The sequence below is a fragment of the Glycine soja genome, chromosome 8 (assembly GCF_004193775.1).
Source record: "Glycine soja cultivar W05 chromosome 8, ASM419377v2, whole genome shotgun sequence".
Classification (NCBI taxonomy): Eukaryota; Viridiplantae; Streptophyta; class Magnoliopsida; order Fabales; family Fabaceae; genus Glycine; species Glycine soja.
In genome coordinates this window covers 7,825,830-7,849,092 of record NC_041009.1, presented here as the reverse complement: position 1 = coordinate 7,849,092, position 23,263 = coordinate 7,825,830, and the positions used below count along the sequence as shown (strand labels likewise).

Here is a 23,263-nt window from a genome sequence, read left to right as displayed (position 1 = left end):
TAAGAAAAACTTGCACAGAAACAAGTTTAAAAATATATTTCATGTGTAAATGAAATTTTGACTATTTTTGATAAAAATGAATAATCTTATTAATTAATTGTTAAATTCATGAAACTTAATGTTTATAAAAGTTATTAAATAGAATAAGTTTAACAAATTAAACAGTTGCTTAATTTGACCATTTTTATTACTATTCTAGTCTTTGTTTTAGATATGAATATAATATAAATCTTTAAAAATATAATATAGAATCAAAAAGCTTTTACAGTAATTATATTCAAAACAAATTAGAAATTTGTAATTTGTAAACAACCACGGTCTCTATCACCGGAATCTCTGTCCAGTCCACCAACCTTTGCTGAAAGATTATTTTGTACGTACGTATGTGTATTCCGCATGCCTGGAGCAGATAAGTCAACTAACAATATAATATATTTATGTCAAATTGGTATAATTATTGTGTAATTAAGAATAATATCAACAGTAATATATTTAAAATAAAACTATAAACGACTAAGTTAATTATATTTTTATAAAAAAAGTACAATACTAATAATAAATTAGTGAATTAAAATGTAAGAACAATATTGAAAACAATAAAAATTACTGTTAATAATATATTAAAAATTAAAACTAAATTATATTATTTATATAAATAATAAATATATTAGTAAATTGAATTACACACTTGAAAATAATTTAATTATCTTAATTTAAAATATTTTCGTTAGCTTAATTATCTTAATTAATATTTTTAATTTTTTTAATTATGTCAGCACTAAACTAACTGAAAATTGATGATAAGACAAAAAATATTAATAATGTCAAGATTCTAAAAATAACATTTTTTCTGCAAAAGACTAAAATTTGATAGAATTATATTTATTGAAATTTAGAACATATTTAAGTTGTAAAAATATATGTTTATAATTTTTTTATCTATAAGAATTGAATATCAAGAACATATGTCGCGAACTAAAAAGACTCAAATTCACTTTGATTCACTCAATTTTTATGCAATAAAAAATTGTTATATTTTTTTTAGTCTTGTACGAGATATTTCCTAGCTAGCATGTGAATAATCGACACTATTATTGTATACTTGCTGCTAAACTGTGCTATTATAATATTAACATATAATAATATTTGAATGAGTTTATTCCAATAAAATGCTTTGGGTCAAATTATTGAAAATATTAATTTAGGGTAAAAAGGGGACAAAATCTTGACAGACATTTAGATTTAAATATAGTTAAATTACCACTTATTACTTTTTATATTAATATTTCACTCTGTATATGAATAATTTGTTCTGTGATTAGTACTCGTTCGTTTTAGATTTGGAACCCCTCACACGTTCCTTTGTATTGATACAAAACCAGTTTTTTAAAATAGTTGAATCTGTTTGGGTAATTAGTCAAAGCATTCTTTATTTTTTATGAAGCATAGTCAAATCATTCTTATAAAAACATATATTCATTTTTTTTCTAATTTTTTTTATCATATTACTTATTGAATAAATGACTAATTTAGTGCTTAAATTTTTATCTCACTTTCATTTTTGTTCCTGAAACTAAAAAATTTCAAATAAAGTCCATGAAACTTTTAGAGTTTCATTGAAGTCCTTGAAATGAACTCTTTTTTTCTCTCTTATTTTAGTTCTTAAATTTATGTTTTTTATTAATTAAATCCTAGACTAAGAACAAAACTGAGAAAAAAAGAAGAACTATTTTTAAGAACTTAAATAAAATCCTAAAATATTTGACAGACTTATTTATGTTTTCCTTAATTTTAGAGACAGAAAAATACAAATTGAGAGACTAATTAATCATTTACACATTATTTACTCATCACTGCACTCCTTTTTCTTTTTTATTTCCACTTCTTTGCATTTTTGTTAGTGAAAGCGGCAGAACGTGACGTTTGTTAAAACTGATTTCGCTCCCGAAAGCATTCAGAATTAATTTCTCCTCTTACACCCTACCAAACATGTATAGAAAAGTCATAAAAAAAATTGCCGTCATCCATATTTATATTTAATGACGTGTAATTCTCATTATGGGTGAAGTGAAAGAGAAGGGAAGAATTTATCGCAAAGGCCAACCAGAGAAAGTTGCCTGGACCCGAATTTTTGGTCAATTTCGTCGTCCCTTGGAAGGTTGTGGGAAACTATAATCGAAGAGGTAAAATTAAATTTCAACTGTTGCGCAATGTATCCATAATATTAGAATACTTTACTTTTTCTCCAAATTAAGTCAAGCACACCCTCCACTTGGTATGTATTAGCATTGGTTATAAGGGATACCCAACCATTATTCATTTACATGAAAAAATCCAAAAGCATTTAAACTGAAAACCTACTTGATGCTTACAATGTGACCAACCACCGAAATATTCAGATAACCACCATACCATTTAAAGCATATATATCCCTCTGTATAAGGTTGTACTACGTACTATAATTTGGGTAAAAAGCTATAACCCAAAATCCCTCATCTTCGTTACATGCACTCCACCTCGATCATGTGCCAACCATTCAAGTTTTAACCTCCTCGATCCCCACGTGTATTAATTCCAAACCCACCATAAAAGCTATTTGATCCATGTTATGAAACACGTGATGGCCGAACATCTTCCAGTAGCCGCGTGCTGGCGCAACCGTTCAAAGCCGAATCACCACAATTGATATCCTACTTGCATTAATCATGTTTATAATTTGATACGTTACTCATGATCAGCTACCTTGCTATCCCCAAACGCAAGTTACAAAGAAATAAGGAATAGCTTAAAGGAATAAGGAATACCAGAACACCTTTGATCAAGCTCATAGCCACTAGAGCAGTCAAAATGAGTTCGGCCCGATGGGCCAGCCCATTAGGCTTGCAAGTCAGGTCAAGTTGAACTCTGAAAAGCATAACCTAAATTGAGTTAGGCTATTTCGGCCTAGCCTGTGTAGGGCACGGGCCTAATAATTTATTTAATAATATAATATTAATAATGACCTTATTTAACCCTAAACAAAGCATCCACTCAATCCACATCTATATATTCACTCTGTCACCATTATCTTGTGTGAGTTGTTGTAAACCATTTTACTATCAAAATTTAACTTAATTGGTTTTTAACTTAATTGGTTGAGTAGAATATCTAAGTTGATATAAACTCTCTTGTTATATCTTTGATTCCTATAAATTAAAAAAAAAAATCTATTTTAAGTTTTGTAAAGTTGATTTAAAAAAACATATGTTGAAATTTCTTTATATATGTATATGATAATAATTTCTTTTTATATTTTTTTATTTGTCAATATTAATTGTAATTTTTATTAAAATGTTAGTGAAAGAATTCAAACTCATCCTTGCTCCCTTTAATCCTTAGACCCTTCCTGTCAATCACACTCCATCAATTTCTTTTTATATATTACAACTTTAATGAAAAAACTCACAAGCAAGTAGTACTAGTACGTGCCCTAGCATGATATTCTGTCAGTCTTTTGGACCGAAGCCTTTTGGCAATGGATTCGATCAGTATGGGGATCTTATCTAATTAATGTATGTATCAATATCAATATATCATCATATATGAATGGTGAGTGGAGGGCAAAGTTGACAAACAAAACTTTAACATGACGAAAAGGACAAGCTTTCTTTATGCAATAATTTAAATCACTGATCACACTAGCCACATGGTTTCTTATGAATCCATGCCTTACGGTCCCCGGATACTGATGCTTTTAGGGGTTATCTTTTGTTTATTTATGCAAGGTTTTATTAAACACACGTTTGAAGAATGTCTTATACATGACATCCATATTCCATGACTATGTATATGGAGCGATTTATAATTGGACGTAGGTAGGTTAATGTGTTAGGTATTCATTTTGATAAGATAAAGTGTCCATTTTCAATAAATATGGCCGTAATTGGGACAGTGAGACTAACCATATTTTATTCCAATCCTGCTGTATATCAATATGTTCACCTGTTTATTTAGAAACATTCTGCTGTAGTTGCATTATTATTTTATAAACAATTCAAGGAGAATTCGTATTATGTACCCAAAAAAAAAAGTGAATTCGTATTATTTCACATGGCATGTCACATGTGAGCCATATATGTAGTGTAACTAGCTAGCACCAATCCAGCTCATACATCACCGCTGGTGTTACAAATAGTTAAATATTGCCCCTACAAATATCACTCTCATCCTCTTACCAAAAAGACACACATCCTTCACTTGTTGAAATATCTTATTTAGTTTATGGGGACAGGGCAAAAAAGAGAAGGAAAACTTAAATTAATTTAGTGTTATATATTTAAAATGGTTAGATAAATTTATATAATTCAGAATAATTCATTCCAATTAACATACAAAATTCTCTCATTTCTAAATCTCTTAATTGTAACTTGTAAGGTGTTAAAACTCAAAAATTGAGTGAGACAAAATTTTAGCTCCCTCTATCTCTTCCCGCCAAAAAATTTAAACCAAATGTTAAAAGCTTATAAAAATATATATGTTCTCTATTTCTGCATCCAAACAATGCCTGAAATAATGTCAGAATGGATTGAGAGAAGAGTAATTGGCAGCGCTACATGTTACAGTTAATTTTGAAGACCAAAGTCACGTAGCTATCAAATAGCTAGATATGGAATCTTATTTTCGCAAATAAAATGATTTTTTACGATCAAGTTATAAAAGAACAAGTTATCATATATATTATTCTAAAAAATGTACTTGCGCGTAGGCTACAAAAGTCATGATATACATAGTATCAAAATTCAAATCCATTCTCAAAACCGGGGACAAATATCCTTAGCAGATTCTGCCACGGTCCTAGCAACTAGCAAATCAACTGTTAAAAAATGAGCAAACACTAAAAAGAAAAGATGAAAATGTAGAAGAAAAAGAGGGGGTGTTGTTTACTCGTTACAATCTTTATCCATGATTCCATGTCACGATGTACGTACGTGAGATGATTTGGCAGTGTGGATTTCACACCGTCGTTAGTTGTGAACTTATCTTCGCAGCGAGCGAGGCATGTGTTTGTTGGACGTTGACGTGTGTCGCGCACAACAGCTACCTACGCTTGTTGTGTGTGAGTCTCGTGGGGCCAATGCACTACCACACTAACACGTGATTTGATTTTCGATTAAAGGAAAAAAGAATTTTGCTGAGTCAGTTAGTTCACGTATCAGATCAGAATCTTTCAATTCATATTCATATAATGCGATTCCTATCCCCCGTGGCTGTGGAATCTCATTTCAATTAAAGTGGCCATGGTCATCATGCCAGCCATCTTTGCACCACTTGCCAAAAATCACTAATCCATCATTTCATGCCAAAGTTCAACAACCAAGGAATTAAGATCCACTACAGTCACGACACAAATTTCCTACTAATACTTTCAAAAGAATACCAAAATAAATGACATTGACCATAAATAAGTTTTGTAAAGTTTATGAAAGTTTTCTTTATTTATAATCTCACATATTAATAATTAACACGATTCATATGAGTGAATGATTCAAAATTTAAATTTTAACTTTAAATATAAAATAAATCATATTCATCAGGAAAAAAATAATCATATTATATATGTTTATAGTTCATAAAAAAGGCTACTTTTAGAATAACCAATGTAAGAAAAATGACAATGGGCCAAAGTCTCAGGATATATATCATCCGAGCGGGATTAGTACATAATCATAATTAAATTAGAAGTAGTATCAAGAATAGAATCAAATAAGAAAAGTCGATGCATGCATTTAGAATATTGGCTATCCATGTACAGCCCCATCTGTGGAAGAAAGCACCTTAGAGAACAGGATGCCATCCTAATCCTATTGTCCTTTGTTATTGGGGAGAAGTGCCATTGGACCACTAGAGGTTGTTGCAACCATATTTGGAAACTTTTGGCATCGTCGTGTTAACATGATGAAATAATATAAAATAAGGACTTCAGACTCGAAATACTACCAAAACAGTTTTATATTAAATATGAATTTAAGTTACATATATTGATAGTTTATAAGTATTTCTCTCTCTTAAATCACAAACCTTTTAAGAGATACAATTGTGGGAAGACTCATTTTATATATATATATACATATATATATATATATATATATATATATATATAAAAGAAAAGAACATACAATATTTCAAATGTGTTAAATTTAATAATGTAACATATTTAAATGAAACATTAGTTTCAGAAAGAAGACCAACATCACACTTGGGATGATTGATAAGCCCTCTAGCTATTTAACTTGGACTAGGAGGTCATTATTCCATCCCATTAAAATGTCTTAGGTTGAATAAACATTAAGTTCAAAGACAATTGAAAAACAACCTCCTCTTAACCCATGAAGTCTTTTAAGAGACAAAATCATGAAGACTCATGAGAGTAAAAAAAAATATATCAAAATGATCTTAATAATACTATTGAACTTAAGTAGAACATTTGTGTTAATGTGTCTTGAGTCACACATGAAACTTCCTAAACAAATATGTGAAGTGTGAAAGTCAAAGTAAATAATACCTCAAATGAGACTAACCTAACAATACAACATATTTGAGTAATTTGAGTGAAACATTAGTCTAGGAAAGAAGGTCTAAGCCACATGTGCAACTGTAGAAGTCTTCTAGTTTCCAAAAAGTCCATGGTGGTATAAACATTTTTCCCTTAGCCTACAAAGATGTCTTTCAAAGGATAATTGTGAAGGCATACAAGAGACAAAATGGACAATAACTTAAACGCAATGAGTTCATTCATGTAACAAATTTTTTAAGACAAGATTAAAGGAGGGTCAAGGCCACACATGGAACTGCTATGTCCTTTAGCCCTTAACTTCGATTGGGTGCAACTAGGTTTTCATAGTGTTTAAATCAAACCCAAATCACTTTTGGTTTAGGTAATGATTTTTTTTTTAAAATCCGTTAACTTAATGACTTGACAAAGTTTAATTATCAACAAAATAGATATATATTTGTTTTCAAGTATAGACTGTGGTGGAGAAGTTTTATTCCTTGTGTACAATGCATAAAAAAAAATTTACCTTAAGTTTTTTCTGGTATTAATAATTATTTAATATGCTGAATATTTTAATATTTTAATAGAGAAGGACTGTTTTGCCATTAATCAATTAAAAAGATAGTATTGTTCTTCATTTTTTTTTATGATTGTTTTGTTCGAATCTAATTTATTTATTATTTCTTTTCAAATTGTTTTTTCACTGTCCTTTTAAAATAATCTTATTTTGAAAGTTATATTAATATTTTTATAATTGAATATTAATACAACTCTAAAAATAACGTAGTTTTAACAACTTTAAAAGGGACAGAAATCATTGTGAATTAGACACCCAAGATCGACGGATAATGGATTTGAAAGGGAGAGTTTTGGTGTTGATTGGTTGTGTGTGGTGGTTGAAAGCCGTGGATAGTAGAAGCATGTGCTTTGGGTCTCCTATGTAATAATTACATCTTCCTTATGATTTCCCTTTCATTTGTTATTGTTTGGGTGTCCTTTTTTTTTTTTACATTGCCTTGGGCCTAGGCGAAGAAGAAAACCATGAGACTTCAATTTTGTGAAGTTGTTGACTTCATACTAGCGATGCAGTGATGGCTGAGAGGCCGTCAAAGAAGGTGGGGATGGCAGGCAGAATTTGGGTGGAGGAGAAGGGGATGTAAAGAATTGTAGTGTCACCGTGCATCGGTGCACGACACAGAACAGTGACGCAGGAAGAGAAGAAGGGTTGATGAACAGATGAAGGAGATAATATCATAAAGGACAACTATACAAACACATATACCTAGATAAATTTTAATTTAAAATCACATAGAGACAAACTAATAAACAAACAACTCCCTATTATAAAACTATTTAACTGTTTCAATAGCCTTTCACGCGTGTTAAAATAACTCAATGGGATTGAATCGGATTATAACATAACTTAAATCAAATTGATTTTTTTAATTAATTTAAGAAAAAATAAGTTTATTATTTTATAAAATCAATTCAGTTAATCAAATTATTTTTATAAAATCAGTTTCATTAATGGAATTGATTTTTATTTAAATGTATTTTTATTTGAAAAAAATAATTTAAAAATAAATTGAAAACTGATTTGATTCTTAAAACTATTTTAAAATGAATTAAAAATTAGTTTAGTTTAGAATCAATTTTTTAAAATAAGTTCAATTTTGAATTAATTTTTAAATTTGACTATTTAGATATAAAATCAAATCAGTTAAAACAATTTAAAATTAATTTGATTTGATTTTTTTACTGAAAAAAATTGTCCATTAAACTCAAATTTCATTCCTTGACCACCCTAGCTAATTGCCCCTTGTTTTCAATGTATAAAAAAATCAAACTTTTTATTTATTTATTTATTATAGTGAAAACATATTAATCTTGTTTGATCTATAAGAGCATGTCTTTAGACTAATATTTTGACCTTTCTAATATTTTTTACCCATATGACCCATGTGGTCATTAGGTAAAATTAAAGTAGGCCCCCTCTTTAATTTATTTGTTTTTTCTGTTGTTCTGTTGAATTTTACACTTTTTAATTATCAATGAGCTCACTTGCATGTTGTTCATTTATTTTTTTAGTTACAATTCACTTCAAATGATTGTCGATTACTCTTACTTTTGCCTTGCGAGTTGCGACTTCAGTTGAGTCAAAAATCAAAATGAGAGAAGTTTGCACTTTGCATGTGTTAATATAAATTAAGGCGACTAAAATACTTGAGTTAATTTTGACGTTACCGTTTTTTGTTTTTAATGAAACTTTTTTACATTACCGGCTACTACTCATTCGTTGGATGCTCTTGGAATATTTGGGGAAACATTAACAGACGGCAACTTTTATTTATATATTTTTTTAAAAAAACTTTTATTTATAATTCTGTTCTTATTAATTTTATTTATTTCTTAAAATAAAACTGTAAGAACCATCTTGCTCCCTTTGAAAGTTACAAAATTATTTTGCATTGTTTAAAAATTATTATAACCAATTTTCAATTCATTGTCTTCTTGGGCGTGGTTAGTTAAAGGCAAATTAAAAAAATAATAATAAGGAATGAAAATTTAACCCACCGAATCATTTAAGGTCTCTCCAAAAAGTTTTATATATACTCTTAAAAGATTTTTTTGTTAATTTATTGTTTTATAATATGTTATTTACTCTTAACTTTATTAGTAAGATTATATAATTTAAAGATAATCATAAGAAAATATAATTTAAAGATAAACATATAGATGCTTTTTATTTGCACCAAGGATATCCTCAACCAGTACATACTTAAATGATTGCTGACAAACTTAATTTTAAATTAAATTGATTTTGTGAAATTGATTTTGAAGTGTGTGTTTAAAAGAAAATTTTGAAATAATATAATTTATGTTTAGATGTTTTAATTATAAAATTATTCGACATAAATTTTTTGATTTAACGCAAAAATTATTAAAAGTTATTTTAAGTTTATGAATTTCATTTTCGAAAAAAAGGGACTAGAGTTTGTGAAGCATATATGAAACTGTTTTGTTAGGAGTAATGTTGAAAATATTTATTAACTTTAAAAATAATTTAAGTTTTTTTTTTGGTGAAATCTAATATATAGATGAGCATAATTTATTGTGTTGATTAGTTGATTAAATATTCAAATCCCGACCAAAACATTTACTGCTAGGCCAAGGATTATTAGCAAATGAGAAGCAGAATGTTGTCATTAATTGAAGTATTGTCACATCATGACTTGGAGGCATGTGGGATGAAAGAGGAAGACGAAGCATTATTAGTCATTAGTCATTAGAATCCAAATGCATAATTACTCTTGTCCTATTTGGTTTTCGGTTTGCAGACTCAGCCAAATGGAATGGAATGGGGTCACAATGTCCACAGAATCAGAGGATTGGAGAGTAAATATTGAATAGCACCTTAGTCTAAATTTACGCAAATTCACTGACTAGACTCTACAAGCTCCGGGATTTTTAGTTATAACTTTAAAAGTTTTTAAATTATAGTCAGTTTTTTAGTTTTTACAAATTATTTTTACTTTTTTTAATTATTAATTTAAAAATAAACTCATTTTTTTTTAAAAAAAAATTGATTAAGGATGTGTTTGTTTTGTTAGAGAAGAAGACATGTTTGTAGTATATTATGACAATAATAAGATAAATTTAAGTGAATAGGTTAATTTAAAAAAATTATGAATGAGTAGATTTTGAAAATACTATAATATACAGAAAAGTCGTATTTTAAAAAGAATTGTAACGTTTGAAAGTCATATTTTAAAATATGATTTTTTTCATATGAAATTGTGTTTTAACCATAGACTATAATATTTTCATAATCTACTCATTTTTATATTTAACAAAAAAAAAATGATTCATATAAATTTATCTATTTATCTAATTTATCTAATAATGATGACAATATTAGTAACAATGATAATAGTAACAATGACACAAGTCATGATAAATTATACTGATAACATTATTAGTTATGACGATAATGATATTGTCAATGTTGATAGTAACAATGACGATGATTTAGAGGATCATTGTGAAGTGTATTTTTTTAAAAATTAAAAGTCAAATTCACTAATTATTTTCTTCTTAATTTTGAAAATAAATATTTTTTAAAATTAAGTTAAAAATCATTTTAATTTCATTTTAAAAATTATATTTAAAAATAAAAAATATAAAAAAACTCACAACCTCTCTAAATAGATCTTAAAGAATCAACTTTTATACATAAATTTCATATAAATATATTTTAAGGTTTAATTTAATTTCTTTCAAACCTTATGTTATATGGATTAAGGAGAGAAAATGAAAAGAAAAAAAATGAAAGAAAAGAATAAAAGCATAAAATGAGAAGATTTTGTAAGTTGTTTGGGAAAAAAAAAAAAAAGAAAGTTAATTTTTATATCCTCTTATTTAGTTGCACAGAAAGTTACCTCAAAATTGAGCGATAATATTTTTTAGCTCCCTCTGTCTCTTAAGCTTGAAATTGAACCTCAAGACAACATCTGTCATCAGCCGTTGCACCAAGCTTAATTGTGTGTCACTATTCAATATTGTTTAATGCAAGTAATTTATGGTTCAGGACAATTGAAGCTTTCATTTGTATATAACTTAAGGATGCAAAAGAAGAGAAACCCCACCCCCGATATAGATTTAACTCTTAAGGATAATATGATATTACTTTTTGTCCTATCTGCAACACTCAAATTAAAAGTGTTGTTTGATTTTTTTGTCATTTTATTATATTTTTTATATTAATTATTTTCAGACTAAGATATATTTAATTCTAAAATATATTTAGTTAATCGAGAGGTTATAATAGAAAAAAATTAGGATAAAGAGAAAAATGAGTATTAATGACAACAATAAAAAAAATTAAAACATGATCAATTAAATTAATCATTTTCTTTTATTATACTACATTAGGTAATTGAATTTTATAAATAGGATTAGAGGGAGAAATGTTTTCTTTTTGTTTTAATCAACGAAAAATTTCTACATAATCTTCTTTCCACCATGATCATATAGTATTTCCCTCTTTGCTTTATTTATGTCAAAGCTCTATCATGGTACATCTCTCTCTCTCTCTTCCAAGACTTTGTGCAAAGACTCATGTATGCTCTTAATAGTTTTGTTTCAGATTTAATGATTATAGTTCGCCTCAAATGCAAGAGGATTAATTACGTACTTCAAATTTTCCGTATTAAGTTTTGAAAAACAACTCAAGTTCAAAAATGATAAAATTTATTTTGCCCCGATATTTTCTACCTATGAAACACTAGCTAGCTCAGATTATTCCAACCTTGATTTTTCTTAATACTCAAAAAAATCTTTTGCAGGGAGAACAAATTTAAACATGAACCAAAATACTAAAAAAAAAGACCCAAATCATAGAGATGTCCCATAGTCTCTAATCAGGGTAAAATCATATTGTTTATTTAACCAAATTACTAACCATTTTTGTCAAAAGCCATTAAAATTGCAAAGTGACAATTTTTCTTCTTCTTTGGGTCCAGGACTAACCATTATTGACTCCAAATTAGTGAAATTACTAACAACTTTTTTTCGGTCCCAGACTAATGGGCCTACACCAATGGAAAAAGCCTAGGAAGTGTGATTAGTATAAAAGAGGAGTGGCTATAGCAATTTCCAAAAGCCCTTACTGTTGGCCCAAACGAAGGAAGAGAACACCGATTGAATTGATATTTGTACTGTATCGTTTAATTCTTTGCTTCATACTTCATTCATTTTATCGCTCGCAGCTGAAAAGAAACTCAACTCTACTCTGCAACTCATTCCTAGGATTTCTACACCTCGACGAATCCTAGGTACTCTTGTTCGTTTCATTAGGTTTACGTTAGCATCCACGAAAATCTGTTTTTTTTTTTTTTTTTTTTGTGTATGTTTACAAATGAGAAATGTATTTTCATTATTATCGTTATCGTTCGTTCCGTCTCTGATTCTTTTTTCTTTTTTTTAATTATCCGCTTTTGCTTTAGTTGTGAAGTTGAAATTGTTTTCTCTATCATGGTTCTGCTTTCCATGGTTGAGGATTTTAATCTTTAAGCGAATTAGGGTATTTGGGTGGGTCAGTTTAGGCAGGTCTGTGGAGAACCTGAATTGATGAATTATAAAATCAGAACAATACCTTTGTTTTGTACTGATTATAACAAAAGTGCTTTTTAGCTGAGCAGAAGTAAATGTATATTTTATGTGGAAAAATTTGGCATTTCTATTTTGTGTTGTGTGATTGTGAGTGAGTATGAGAACAGCAGCTAGTGTACCAAATGTTCCATAGTTTACGCAGTGTTGTGTTGTTGTTCCTCTTTCAATTTAGGCCTTGTTTGAATTTGTAAAAACTTACATACGAGAAGAAAATAAGAAGATAAAACGAATTAAACTTAAACTTCTCCCATAAGTTTGAAATCAAATTGTGTACTTCAATTTTTATAGAACTTATCTCATCCAACTTACTTGGTGGCTATTGTCATACAATTTCTGTCAGGTACTTCAGAAATTTTGAATGAATGGAGATGACAATGTCAGCAGCAACTTGTTCCAACATGACTAGATTCAGTGGTATTCTCCGGACAACATGTGTATCATCATCTCCCAAGAGGAAGCATGCAAAAGGAATCTTGAGAAATTTTACCATATGTGCCTCACCATTTATATCTTCAGTTGACCCTATAATTGTTAATTCCCCTTCCTTTCAAGTTTTGGCTTCCAATCTTTCGCTTGCCGATGTCCCCCAACGGTCAGAGGAGTGGTTTGCCCTTCGCAAGGACAAACTTACTACCAGCACATTTGGCACTGCGTTGGGCTTCTGGAAAGGGAGTCGTCGCCCTGAGCTCTGGCAAGAGAAAGTGTTTGCATCAGAGGCACAAATCATGGGAGCAAATAATGCCATGGCATGGGGAACACTCAAAGAAGCAGTAGCTGTAGAACAATATAAAAAGATCACAGGTAATGAGGTGAGCTCAATGGGGTTTGCTGTTCATTCAAAGCAGTCTTGTGATTGGCTTGGTGCCTCCCCTGACGGTGTTCTTGGGTGCCCTCCACAACTTGGGATACTGGAAGTCAAGTGTCCATATAACAAGGGCAAACCTGAGGCTGGCTTGCCTTGGTCGAAAATGCCTTTCTACTACATGCCTCAAGTTCAGGGCCAGATGGAAATAATGGATTGTGAATGGGTTGATTTGTATTGTTGGACGCCAAACGGAAGTACTATATTTCGCGTGCTTAGGGAGCGTGAGTATTGGAACTTGATACATGATATGCTACGCGAGTTTTGGTGGGAAAATGTGGTTCCGGCAAGGGAAGCTCTACTTCTGGGTCGTGAAGAAGAGGTGAAATCATATAAGCCTGCATCTACTCACCAAAAGACAGGGGTAGCAATTGCTAAAAGTATAAAATTAGCTCAGGAAACAAAGCTATTTTGCAGAGAACTTGCAGGCCATGTTGAATTTTATAGCTGATTAGAGTTCACTATGCATTCATTTTGTATCCAAAACATTTTCATTTCCCAATGTGTTAGTTGCTTTCTGAGACGGATTTGGTGCTTTAGCTACTGCCTTTGGCGCCCTATTGTATTCAAAGCTAACAGCATTTGTACAGTGTTCTTCAAAGCTAACTGGCATTTTACACTCTTAGACGTTTCTAGGTGAAGCTTTTGTGATATAGTTGATTGGTTTTTTGTTTTTTATTTTATTTTTCTGAAAAAAAAATTGAAAGTGGTTTTTATATTTTTGAAAATTTTCGTTTTGAAAGCAATGTAATTTAAAAAATATTTTTTAAACAAAAAATACCCTCAAGATAAACTGGTGAAAAGATTAATTTGACTGTTATCGAAAAAAAGAGATTAAATTGACATGCATGTCTACTAGAAAAAGGAAAAACATGCTCCGTGCACAAGTACATGACTAAAAATGATAAATCTATTTGAAGCAGCATCAACTTATATTAAATGTGCGAATTGAGATGCATATAACTAAGTTATAATTATAATCTTCGTTCTTTCTTTACCACAATAGCATTTTGGTCGTCTCTCAATGTGGTTCAATTCTCAATTTTTTCTTAGTTATTTTACACCCACCTCAACAGTTTTTATTCTCTTTAGTTTTTCAAATAAATAAAAACTTATCTGATACATTCAATAGATTAGATATTCAAAATATAGAGCCACACTTATTCATTTTTACTTGAAGTGAGATATTTTACCTCTAGAACAATTTTACAAATACTCTATTTATACTTTTTAAAATCTTGCAAAAACCCATCCCTTAGTTTTTGAATGACTTTTACCACACCTTTTCATTTATGCTATGCCTTGGTTTCTCCATTTCCCCGAGCAGCAGAAATTAAGCAACTAGCTTTTTAAGAATGTAATATCGTACTTTCCATGTTTTCATATGCTTGAATAATTGTAGCATCTTTCTAAATTTAACCGAGCAGGAAGAATAACTTTCTTAGGAGGCAAGTATACGCTAAACGGCTGTTAATTATAAGAGAAATACTAAACAGTATGTATGCAAATTAGATAAAAAATAATCACAGGATACATGTAAACACAGGAATCATTCTGAACGATATACTTTCATTTCATTCCTTAAGCAAACAGTTTAAAAAGAAGCAAATAAAGGTTAATTTTGGTACTAGAAGAAAGCTCTTCTAGAAGTCTTATTCATTCCATGGAGGCAAAGCAAATATGTACAAGGAAAACAACTAAACCGAAAATCTCTTACTCATTAGTCCCTGCACTTCATCTCCACTTTCTGTTGTCTTTACCATTTGAGCTTTGGGGAAAATACTGCAAACACAAGAAAGAAAAATGAGTACAAAAAATAGCAGAGAAAGGAGGTTTATTTCTATTGAACAATATATAACTTAAGATACATGCATCTGAAAAGTTTTTCATGCCCACCTTCTCAATGAGCGACATATAATATGGCTTAACTTTTTCAACATCAATTCGCACATTGCTCTTGCTGTAGAGAACATACTTGCTGTGTTTTATATTGCATAATTTATAAGAAACGTAATCAGTTCCGTTATATATGTAAATTAAGGTGAAGACAAGATATACATTGATATGCTAAAACCTAAAGCAAAAATAATTAGCTTACTGAAATATTTCTTGCCACTTGAAGTTCTTAACATCCTCTATGGCCTTTGTATGCTCCTGTCTGGTATAAAGCTGCAAGATTATATATATTGTTAAATACATTTGAGAATGGTTATATTAGTTCATAGTAGAGCTTGGTAAAAATACGCACGATGAAAAGAGTGTTATCGGATAAGGAACAATGCCTCGGAAGGTAAAGTGGTGGTGTTTCCCTTAGCAACCTGCATATATAGATTTCAATGCGTTGTTAAGTGCATAAATTAGATCATGAATAATCTATAACATTATTTTTGTCTCAATTTTTTTATAACATCAAGATCAATATTTGCATGTTTATATAGACTCACCAAATACATGTACTCATCATGTCCCCACGACATTATTACATTGTCCAGTCCTAATCCTGTGGCATATAGCCCTTTTTTTTTCTGTATTATAAGCTGGATTTTTGCCATCTGGGTTGCCCTCGAAGTACTATAATTAATTCAAAGAAATATTGGTGAGCTGAATATATAATCACAAATATTTGCCATATACAAGGTTTCTTTTATTGAGAAAAATAGTATTTAGTACATACCTTAAAGTGAGTATTTGCTTCCTGAAAAGCACAACCAAGAGAAAACGAATCTCCTAGAACCTATAAAATGATAAATTGATCAATTTCTTGCTTCAAAAGCAGGCAATGCATGGTAATTGAGCTAGTGACAAATCTACTTTAATTTTATTTTCAAATCATAAAAATTATATATATATATTGTCATTCTAACTATATTGGTGAATCATTGACATGGTAATCATATGATTTTCATAAATTTTGATTTGTATGAAGTCCATTTATATAGTCAAGAAAATTAGTTGAAAGGTCAATCACGAATAGGATTAATTAGTGGACAACTCTCACCAACAACAGTCCATTGAGGAAGTCCACCAAAGCTTGGAAGGAGAAGAACCTTTCCAAGATCTGTAAACCAATGAAAACAATCAAGTCATTATCAATATTACTTTAAGATAAAATAATTCTCATTTTTTTATTTTGAAATTCTGCCTCTTTGAAACACTAATGTAAATAAGTGAAATCAATATAAATAATTAAGAATTAGTATTTAAAAAAGATCATATATGTGATGAATACCATGAATGAGAGCAGTCAAATGTAACCAATCTTCATTAGGGTAGTCCTTTCTAGCAGCTTCAGCTGTTTGCAGGGCATGTTGAATTTGAGATTTTTCTTAATCGGAATCACTGGCATCCACAATTTTATCAAGGATCTCACAACATTCCCGTATACTCATTTCCACTCTATTCAATTTCCCATACTCCTCCCTCATCTTCTTAGCCTGCAATAAGTTAGTTACGTATAAGAATATTACCTAAGAAGTTATTGTAAATATTAATTTGTGTATGACATTAAGTTTAAAGTTTTGATAGTTGATAATACCATACTGAAATACACATAAATACAAAATTCTTTGACATTATTGTTGAAATTAAACTTGCTTACAAATTCATAAGTTTGCCCTATGTGTTGTTGTCGGTAGAATTCCTTCACAGATTTATGCCTCTCGCTTTCACCATAATAATTTCTAGTTTTTAGAGAGAGAAAAAATTTGTCTTACTTGAACGCCACTTTGCATGGAATTATATGAAAAGAACTAATATATAAAAATGTAACAATACAATTTAATGAATACCTGAAGGAACGACCATTTGAATTGATATCAGGGACTATTAATCCATCATGTGAAGAAGGTGGTTTCAGCAATGGAAAGTCACCATCCAACACCAACCCAAGGGTGATTTTCTGAGAGTGCTCATTGTTCTCCTCAGCTTGAGTCCTTGATGGCTGTGGTTGCTCAATGAGAGAAAACATTTTTCTTACTATGAGAAGTAACTGAAGCCAAAGTGTTAGGGAATAAGAAAAGCTTAATGAAATTGCTATGATTAAACTGAGTGTGAAATAAGAAAATCTTAATGAAAATGCTATGACTAAACATTCTTCCTCTTTTACGTTTACTCTGAATCAGGGAATGTTTACATGCTCAATTAGGATCAAATTCATATGTATATTTTTTATCCATGACTCCATGCCAAAAATTGGTTGTGTCTGTGTATATTTTTTTATTTCTATTCTAATTAACAATAACAGATGAATTGATATGTATTTATAACGTACAAACACTTGTGGGTTGTACTCTTTCCTTTTTTCATTATTCTTAGACAAAAAGTATACACTACAATAGATCAATATTTTCTCATTGAAAATCATATTTACTTCGATAGTCTGATATATATTTTTATACAACTTTCATGTGTAGAATGGAGAGTGCAAGAATAAGCCAGCAGTTGAACCTTCTACTATGTACACTATCATGTTACAATAGCTTTGCAACATTTGTATAAATGTTCAATAACTTAGCAGCATTTTTAAAATGTTACAAAAATAATTTTATAAATATTGCAATAACTTCTTCGCAACCTCCAAAAAAAAAACTTCTTGGCAACCTTTTTAAAATGTTACAAGAAGCATTTTTCTAAATGTTACAATAACTTGCCAACATGTTTTAAATGTTACAAAATGCTAGATTGGTAGCATTTTCAAAATGTTGCAATTAATATGCAATTTTTTTGCTAAAAGGCTTTATCAACTTAAACATTATCCTACATTTAGTAAAATGTCGCAAAAGTACAATAGCAACACTTTCAATGAAAAATGTCACCAAAAGCACTTTTTTTGTAGTGATACTAAATTATAGGGGTACTTTTGTTAATAAACACATAAGCCATTTGTGAATGTTTGAATAACAAAATGTTGCTTCTAAGCGTAAGGAATCAAAACTCAGTTTGCGACCAAAACTTGAGGTCATTTTTTAACGCAAATGGGGTTTTAGGTGGTTTGAACGTGAAAGCAAGCACATTCATAGTAATCCTCCCTCCCTAAAGCTTTACAATCAGGACAAGGCAACAAAGACTTAATTTATGATTTTTGAATGACTTTTACCACACCTTTTCATTTGTGTTATGCCTTAGTTTCTCCAATTCCCCAAGCAGCAGAAAGCTACTAGCTTTTTAAAAATGTAATATCGTACTCTCCAAGTTTTCATATGCTTGAAAAATTGCAACATTTTCTAAATTTAACCGAACAGGGAAGAATAACTTTCTTAGAAGACAAGTATACTAAGAATGTAATATCGTACTCCAAGTTTTCATATGCTTGAAAAATTGTAACATCTTTCTAAATTTAACTGAACGGGGAAGAATAACTTTCTTAGAAGGCAAGTATACGCTAAACGATTGTAATTATAAGAGAAATTCTAGACAGTATGAATGCAAATTAGATAGAAAATAATCACAGGATTCATGTAAACACATGAATCATTCCATTTTTTAAGATGTCCAACACTATTACCCAACAGGTTAGACTTCTATAATCAAAATATAAAATCATTCATCCACTTTTGTTTAAGAGACAATAGAGACCAACATAAAAAGGAAACAGTCTTTCAATAACGAGCAGGAAAAATAAGAACAGAAACGGATTTCCCAGAAAATACCCAAGTAGATAATAAATTGTATTCATTTTTTTAAGGTCCAAGTCCACCATAAATGAATTTCACTTGATACAAGCTAGAGCTAAAAGTGACATCAACATGGATATTTGAACACATCATAATACCACTTTCCTTATTTTCTCCTCCAAGGATGGCAAAAATAAAAAATAAACAGAGTACATACACCACAACCTGGCAAGAGTGAATTTATCAATACAGCTAATGAAGAAGTAACACAAGTCTAAATGATCAGAGTGTTCAAACTGGTTATGCATGCATAAAAGCCAATCACAAATATTATTTGAATGTGATGTTGAAAAGCACAACATCCGGACTGCAGCCCTCATAACCTCATAATCACAACGTGCCACATAACTGAAAATCCATAGTATGCAGTAGGTGATCAATAATAATCATGGTAACATCTGGTTCCTGCAGATTACACTCTAGTAGCTGCAAGAAACACAAAAATGAAGTCATTTCCCACTTTCTCTACCAACAGGACAATCCCCGAAAGAATCCTACTTCCGAGAGACAAAATACAGAATGTCACACAACTCCAACAGCACCCAACATTTCATATGACTTCCATCAGGGACCTTTTTCTCACAAAGACTTCCATGGGATACTATGACAAAAACCCTAGTTTTGCTCATGAATAACAACGGATTTATCTGACCCAATCTTCCTATCTCCCCTTTCTGAACATTTGACTAGCTGCTTAGAACAAGAAGAACAAAGCAATTCCAGACAAAATGTTTCCTCATATTCACTGTCATTGATGCAGCGACCACACTGGCTACACCTGGGTATGCATAGAGTGCATGCCCTGCACACCTGAGTAGTGTGCTCCACCCCTTGACAACTCTCTGCCGGACAATCATATACAAGCCTCAAATTCTGGCATCGTGGACAAACTTCAATATCTATGGCTTGATCATCATCACAGGACAGGTACAAGTTTCCCCTGCGATAATAGTGTGATTTGTGAGAGTGTGGGAGCAGCGGACTATCAGCCCCCAACAAGAACCTCAGCTCTTCAAAATGCTTTTGTGTAACACCATAAAGACCACCTATGTGTAAATGCTTCACCCCTTGGGTATCCATAGAGTTGTAAGCTTTTAAAATAGTCACAATACCCTCAATACTGAGTCTTGTACATCCTGGAACACTCAACTGCATAATTTTGTGAAAAAAATTACTTAGTAGTAAAATATGGACACAAAATAAAATCTGAATCTGTGCTGAGCACAAAAGTATTCAATGCTCAGAGAAGTTAATGCAATAAAAGTAGACACAAGCCAGGAATTATCAAGCAGACCAACAATAAATCACATCATACATGAAATTATAACAAACATCGTCAAAATTACTTTAACGATCCAATATCTGTAAAATTCATAAGAATTATTTAACCTGAATGGCATCAAAGCAGTAAAAGAAGCTAGCATGAATCAAAGTTGACAGGTGAAGAGTTAATTATATTTTTTTATATAAGTTGAAGAATTAATTTGCCCCAACTAGATCAATGATTAATTTTTATTTCATGAATACCCTTCAAATAGGGGGTTTACTTCCTATACAAGCCACAAAAAAGTATAGCACCTTTTCCACCAATGCATTAATTGATACAAATAGCCAACCAATAGAATATTAGAACAGTTAGGTAGGCAAATTACCAACATATTCATACAGTTGGAGTCAAGCATATACTGCTTAATTATTTTTTACAAAAATAAGCATTCCATATACCTACATACCTCTAAAATAACCCCAAATTGATTTTCTGTAATGGAAGACAGAAAAAGAAATCCAGAAATAAATACTTATGAATTACGATGGTATAAATGTCAAATATTTTGCACATAATCTACAGACATTCTAAACTATATAAAAAAAGAGTCGAGCAAACAAGTGCCCTAAGGGTAAAAAAGTGAATAAATAAAAAATTATTATCAGGAACCACATTGAAAATTATTTCAACAAGTGCCCCAAGTGTGTTGAAAATAACAGTCAAGGTGCACTAATAACACTCGTAAAAACTTCTCACGATTGATTCCTTAACTAATGCCCAAAAGACAGTTTCATCCTGCTGTAAAAAAAAATAAAAAAATTCGACATTTAATCCAAATAAAACAACAGCACCAGCTAACGTGATCCAAATTAATTGCACATATAACCACATTTGCATACTTTAGATTAACCAAGTTTCAATTTGAAATTCACCAACAGACACAGATTGCTAATGCATGCTCACCTTGGTTAACTTGGGATTGCCTTCAAGAATCCGCTTCAAACCATCATCTGTTATCCTGGTACACTCGACCAGGCTCAAGCACTGGAGATGACCTTGAGCCCTGTTGGTCAATTGCAAAAGAACATCATCAGTAATCCTCTCGTTCAAAGGCTGATCCACATGAATACTCCTCCACAAAAGCGGATCCCCACGAACCGTGGAATGTAAAGATTTACACACCCTTTCAACAACAAGCAGATCAGACAAACCCAGGTAACCAAGAGAAAAACTCAAGGCCGGGTGAGGAGCAAGCTCATCACCCCCGCCTCCTCCTCCACCCCGTCTCACAACATCACCAGACCCGCTAGTAGCAGGCAAACCCGACACTTCATCATAATTATTAACAGATCCAAACCCAAAATTGTTCGATGCAGCAGCAGCCCCATCATTTCTCACAGAACAGCTCTCGCCAAACCCTCTCTTCTCCTCAACACATGAGGCATGGAATCTCATAGCATTGTTCCAAATAAAATTCAACCCAGCAAAAAGCTGGTAATTGCCATCACTCGCCCCAAGCTCATCCCTACGGTACCCACCATAATCAACAATCTCCAAATCCTCGAGCCACCCGGTGATGGCCGTGACGGTGGTGCTGATGTCCATGCCGAAGGGATCCGACGGCAAAAGATCGAGAATGTCATCGTGGCTCGCACCACCACCACTCCTATCTCTCCCATAATCAAAGCAATTCTCAACAACACTCTTCTCTGGAATCCCCATCCTCATCGGCGAAACCAAATTATCCTCAGAAAAAATCGGTCGATGCGAGAAATTCAACGCCATCGCATGTATCTATCTACTTATCTATGTACACAACCCTAAACCAATAAACAAACCCTAATTTTTTTTTCGAGACCCTTTTTTTTTCCTTCTCAAAAAACAAAACAATACAAGAAGAAAAGGAAAAAAATATGAAAACCTAAAAAAAAAAAAAACAACAGAAAAAAGGTGTGAGACCGGCAGAGATCTAACAAGAAAACCCTCAATTTCGGATGGCAAACTAAAACGACGCACCAAAAACTTCACAGAGTTTCTTGTGAATAACCCAATTGACAATAATTTCCCTAGAAAAACAGCTAGAATATAATCAGAGGACGAAAAATAGAATCGAATATATCCACAGAACAAAAAATAAAATTACAAATCGAAATCCCTACTCTCTTCTTTTTTTGTCTTTTTTTTTTTTGTCTCGTCAACAACCGATAGGCCTGAGGATTCAAAGGGGAAGGGAAAAAAGGAGATAAGATAAGGACGGAAAAAGGAGAAGAACGAAAGAATTTGCGTGCGAAAAGAAACCGAAGAAGATGAAATAAGAAAAGAGGAATAATGAGAGAAACCCTAAATTGAAAATAAGAAAGAAAGCTTATAGGGATGAAATTGGAATCCTGAAGAAGGAGTTGCGAAGGGAAAAGGGAATCGCGTTTCTCCTCGGGTGGGTGCCGATGGATGCCGATCGAGTTCGCGGTAGCGAGCGAGAGAGAGAGAGAGAGATTGAAAACGAATATAATATATACACAAAAGAAATATTACTATGAGGAATAAAAAAGAAAGAAAGAAAGAAATTTGGGGCCCAAAATAAAAATGAGAAAGAGAGAGGGTAACGGTGAAATTGTGGAATGTAATACGGGGAGATTTCGAAGGGTGTGGGGGAGGGAACACGTGGCGCCAAAATGAAAGTGCTTAGACACTTTCTTTGCATCTCTATGGTATGTGGCGGGAGAAGGAATACCTCTCTTCTTCTACCTGCCTTCACGCTT

The 23,263-nt window shown here is 31.3% G+C and overlaps 2 protein-coding genes and 1 pseudogene across 2 annotated transcripts; 1 reads left to right on the top strand and 2 right to left on the bottom strand.

Moving 5' to 3' along the window:
- The first annotated feature begins 12,265 nt into the window (after positions 1–12,265).
- LOC114421596 lies at positions 12,266–14,196 on the top strand. Its single transcript, XM_028387607.1, has 2 exons — positions 12,266–12,366; positions 13,044–14,196. Exon 2 carries the CDS (start codon positions 13,066–13,068, stop codon positions 14,014–14,016), a length of 951 nt encoding a protein of 316 aa, XP_028243408.1. The 5' UTR covers positions 12,266–12,366; positions 13,044–13,065; the 3' UTR covers positions 14,017–14,196.
- A 989-nt stretch (positions 14,197–15,185) lies between these two features.
- On the bottom strand, positions 15,186–17,651 carry LOC114421885 (annotated as a pseudogene).
- A 1,547-nt stretch (positions 17,652–19,198) lies between these two features.
- LOC114421595 (F-box protein SKIP14-like) lies at positions 19,199–23,021 on the bottom strand. The gene is made up of 2 exons (XM_028387606.1): positions 21,468–23,021; positions 19,199–20,386 (listed from the first exon to the last, which is right to left on the bottom strand). The coding sequence occupies exons 1-2, from the start codon at positions 22,287–22,289 to the stop codon at positions 19,853–19,855; spliced, it is 1,356 nt and encodes a 451-aa protein (XP_028243407.1). The 5' UTR covers positions 22,290–23,021; the 3' UTR covers positions 19,199–19,852.
- Positions 23,022–23,263: the final 242 nt, after the last annotated feature.

Excerpts from the sequence above, each read along its gene's own strand:
- LOC114421596 (XM_028387607.1), top strand. The coding sequence starts at position 13,066 with ATGGAGATGACAATGTCAGCAGCAACTTGTTCCAACATGACTAGATTC.
- LOC114421595 (XM_028387606.1), bottom strand. The coding sequence starts at position 22,289 with ATGGCGTTGAATTTCTCGCATCGACCGATTTTTTCTGAGGATAATTTG. Across the intron at positions 20,387-21,467 it reads GCAATCCCAAGTTAACCAAG|TTGAGTGTTCCAGGATGTAC; the intron begins GTGAGCATGCAT and ends AAAATTATGCAG.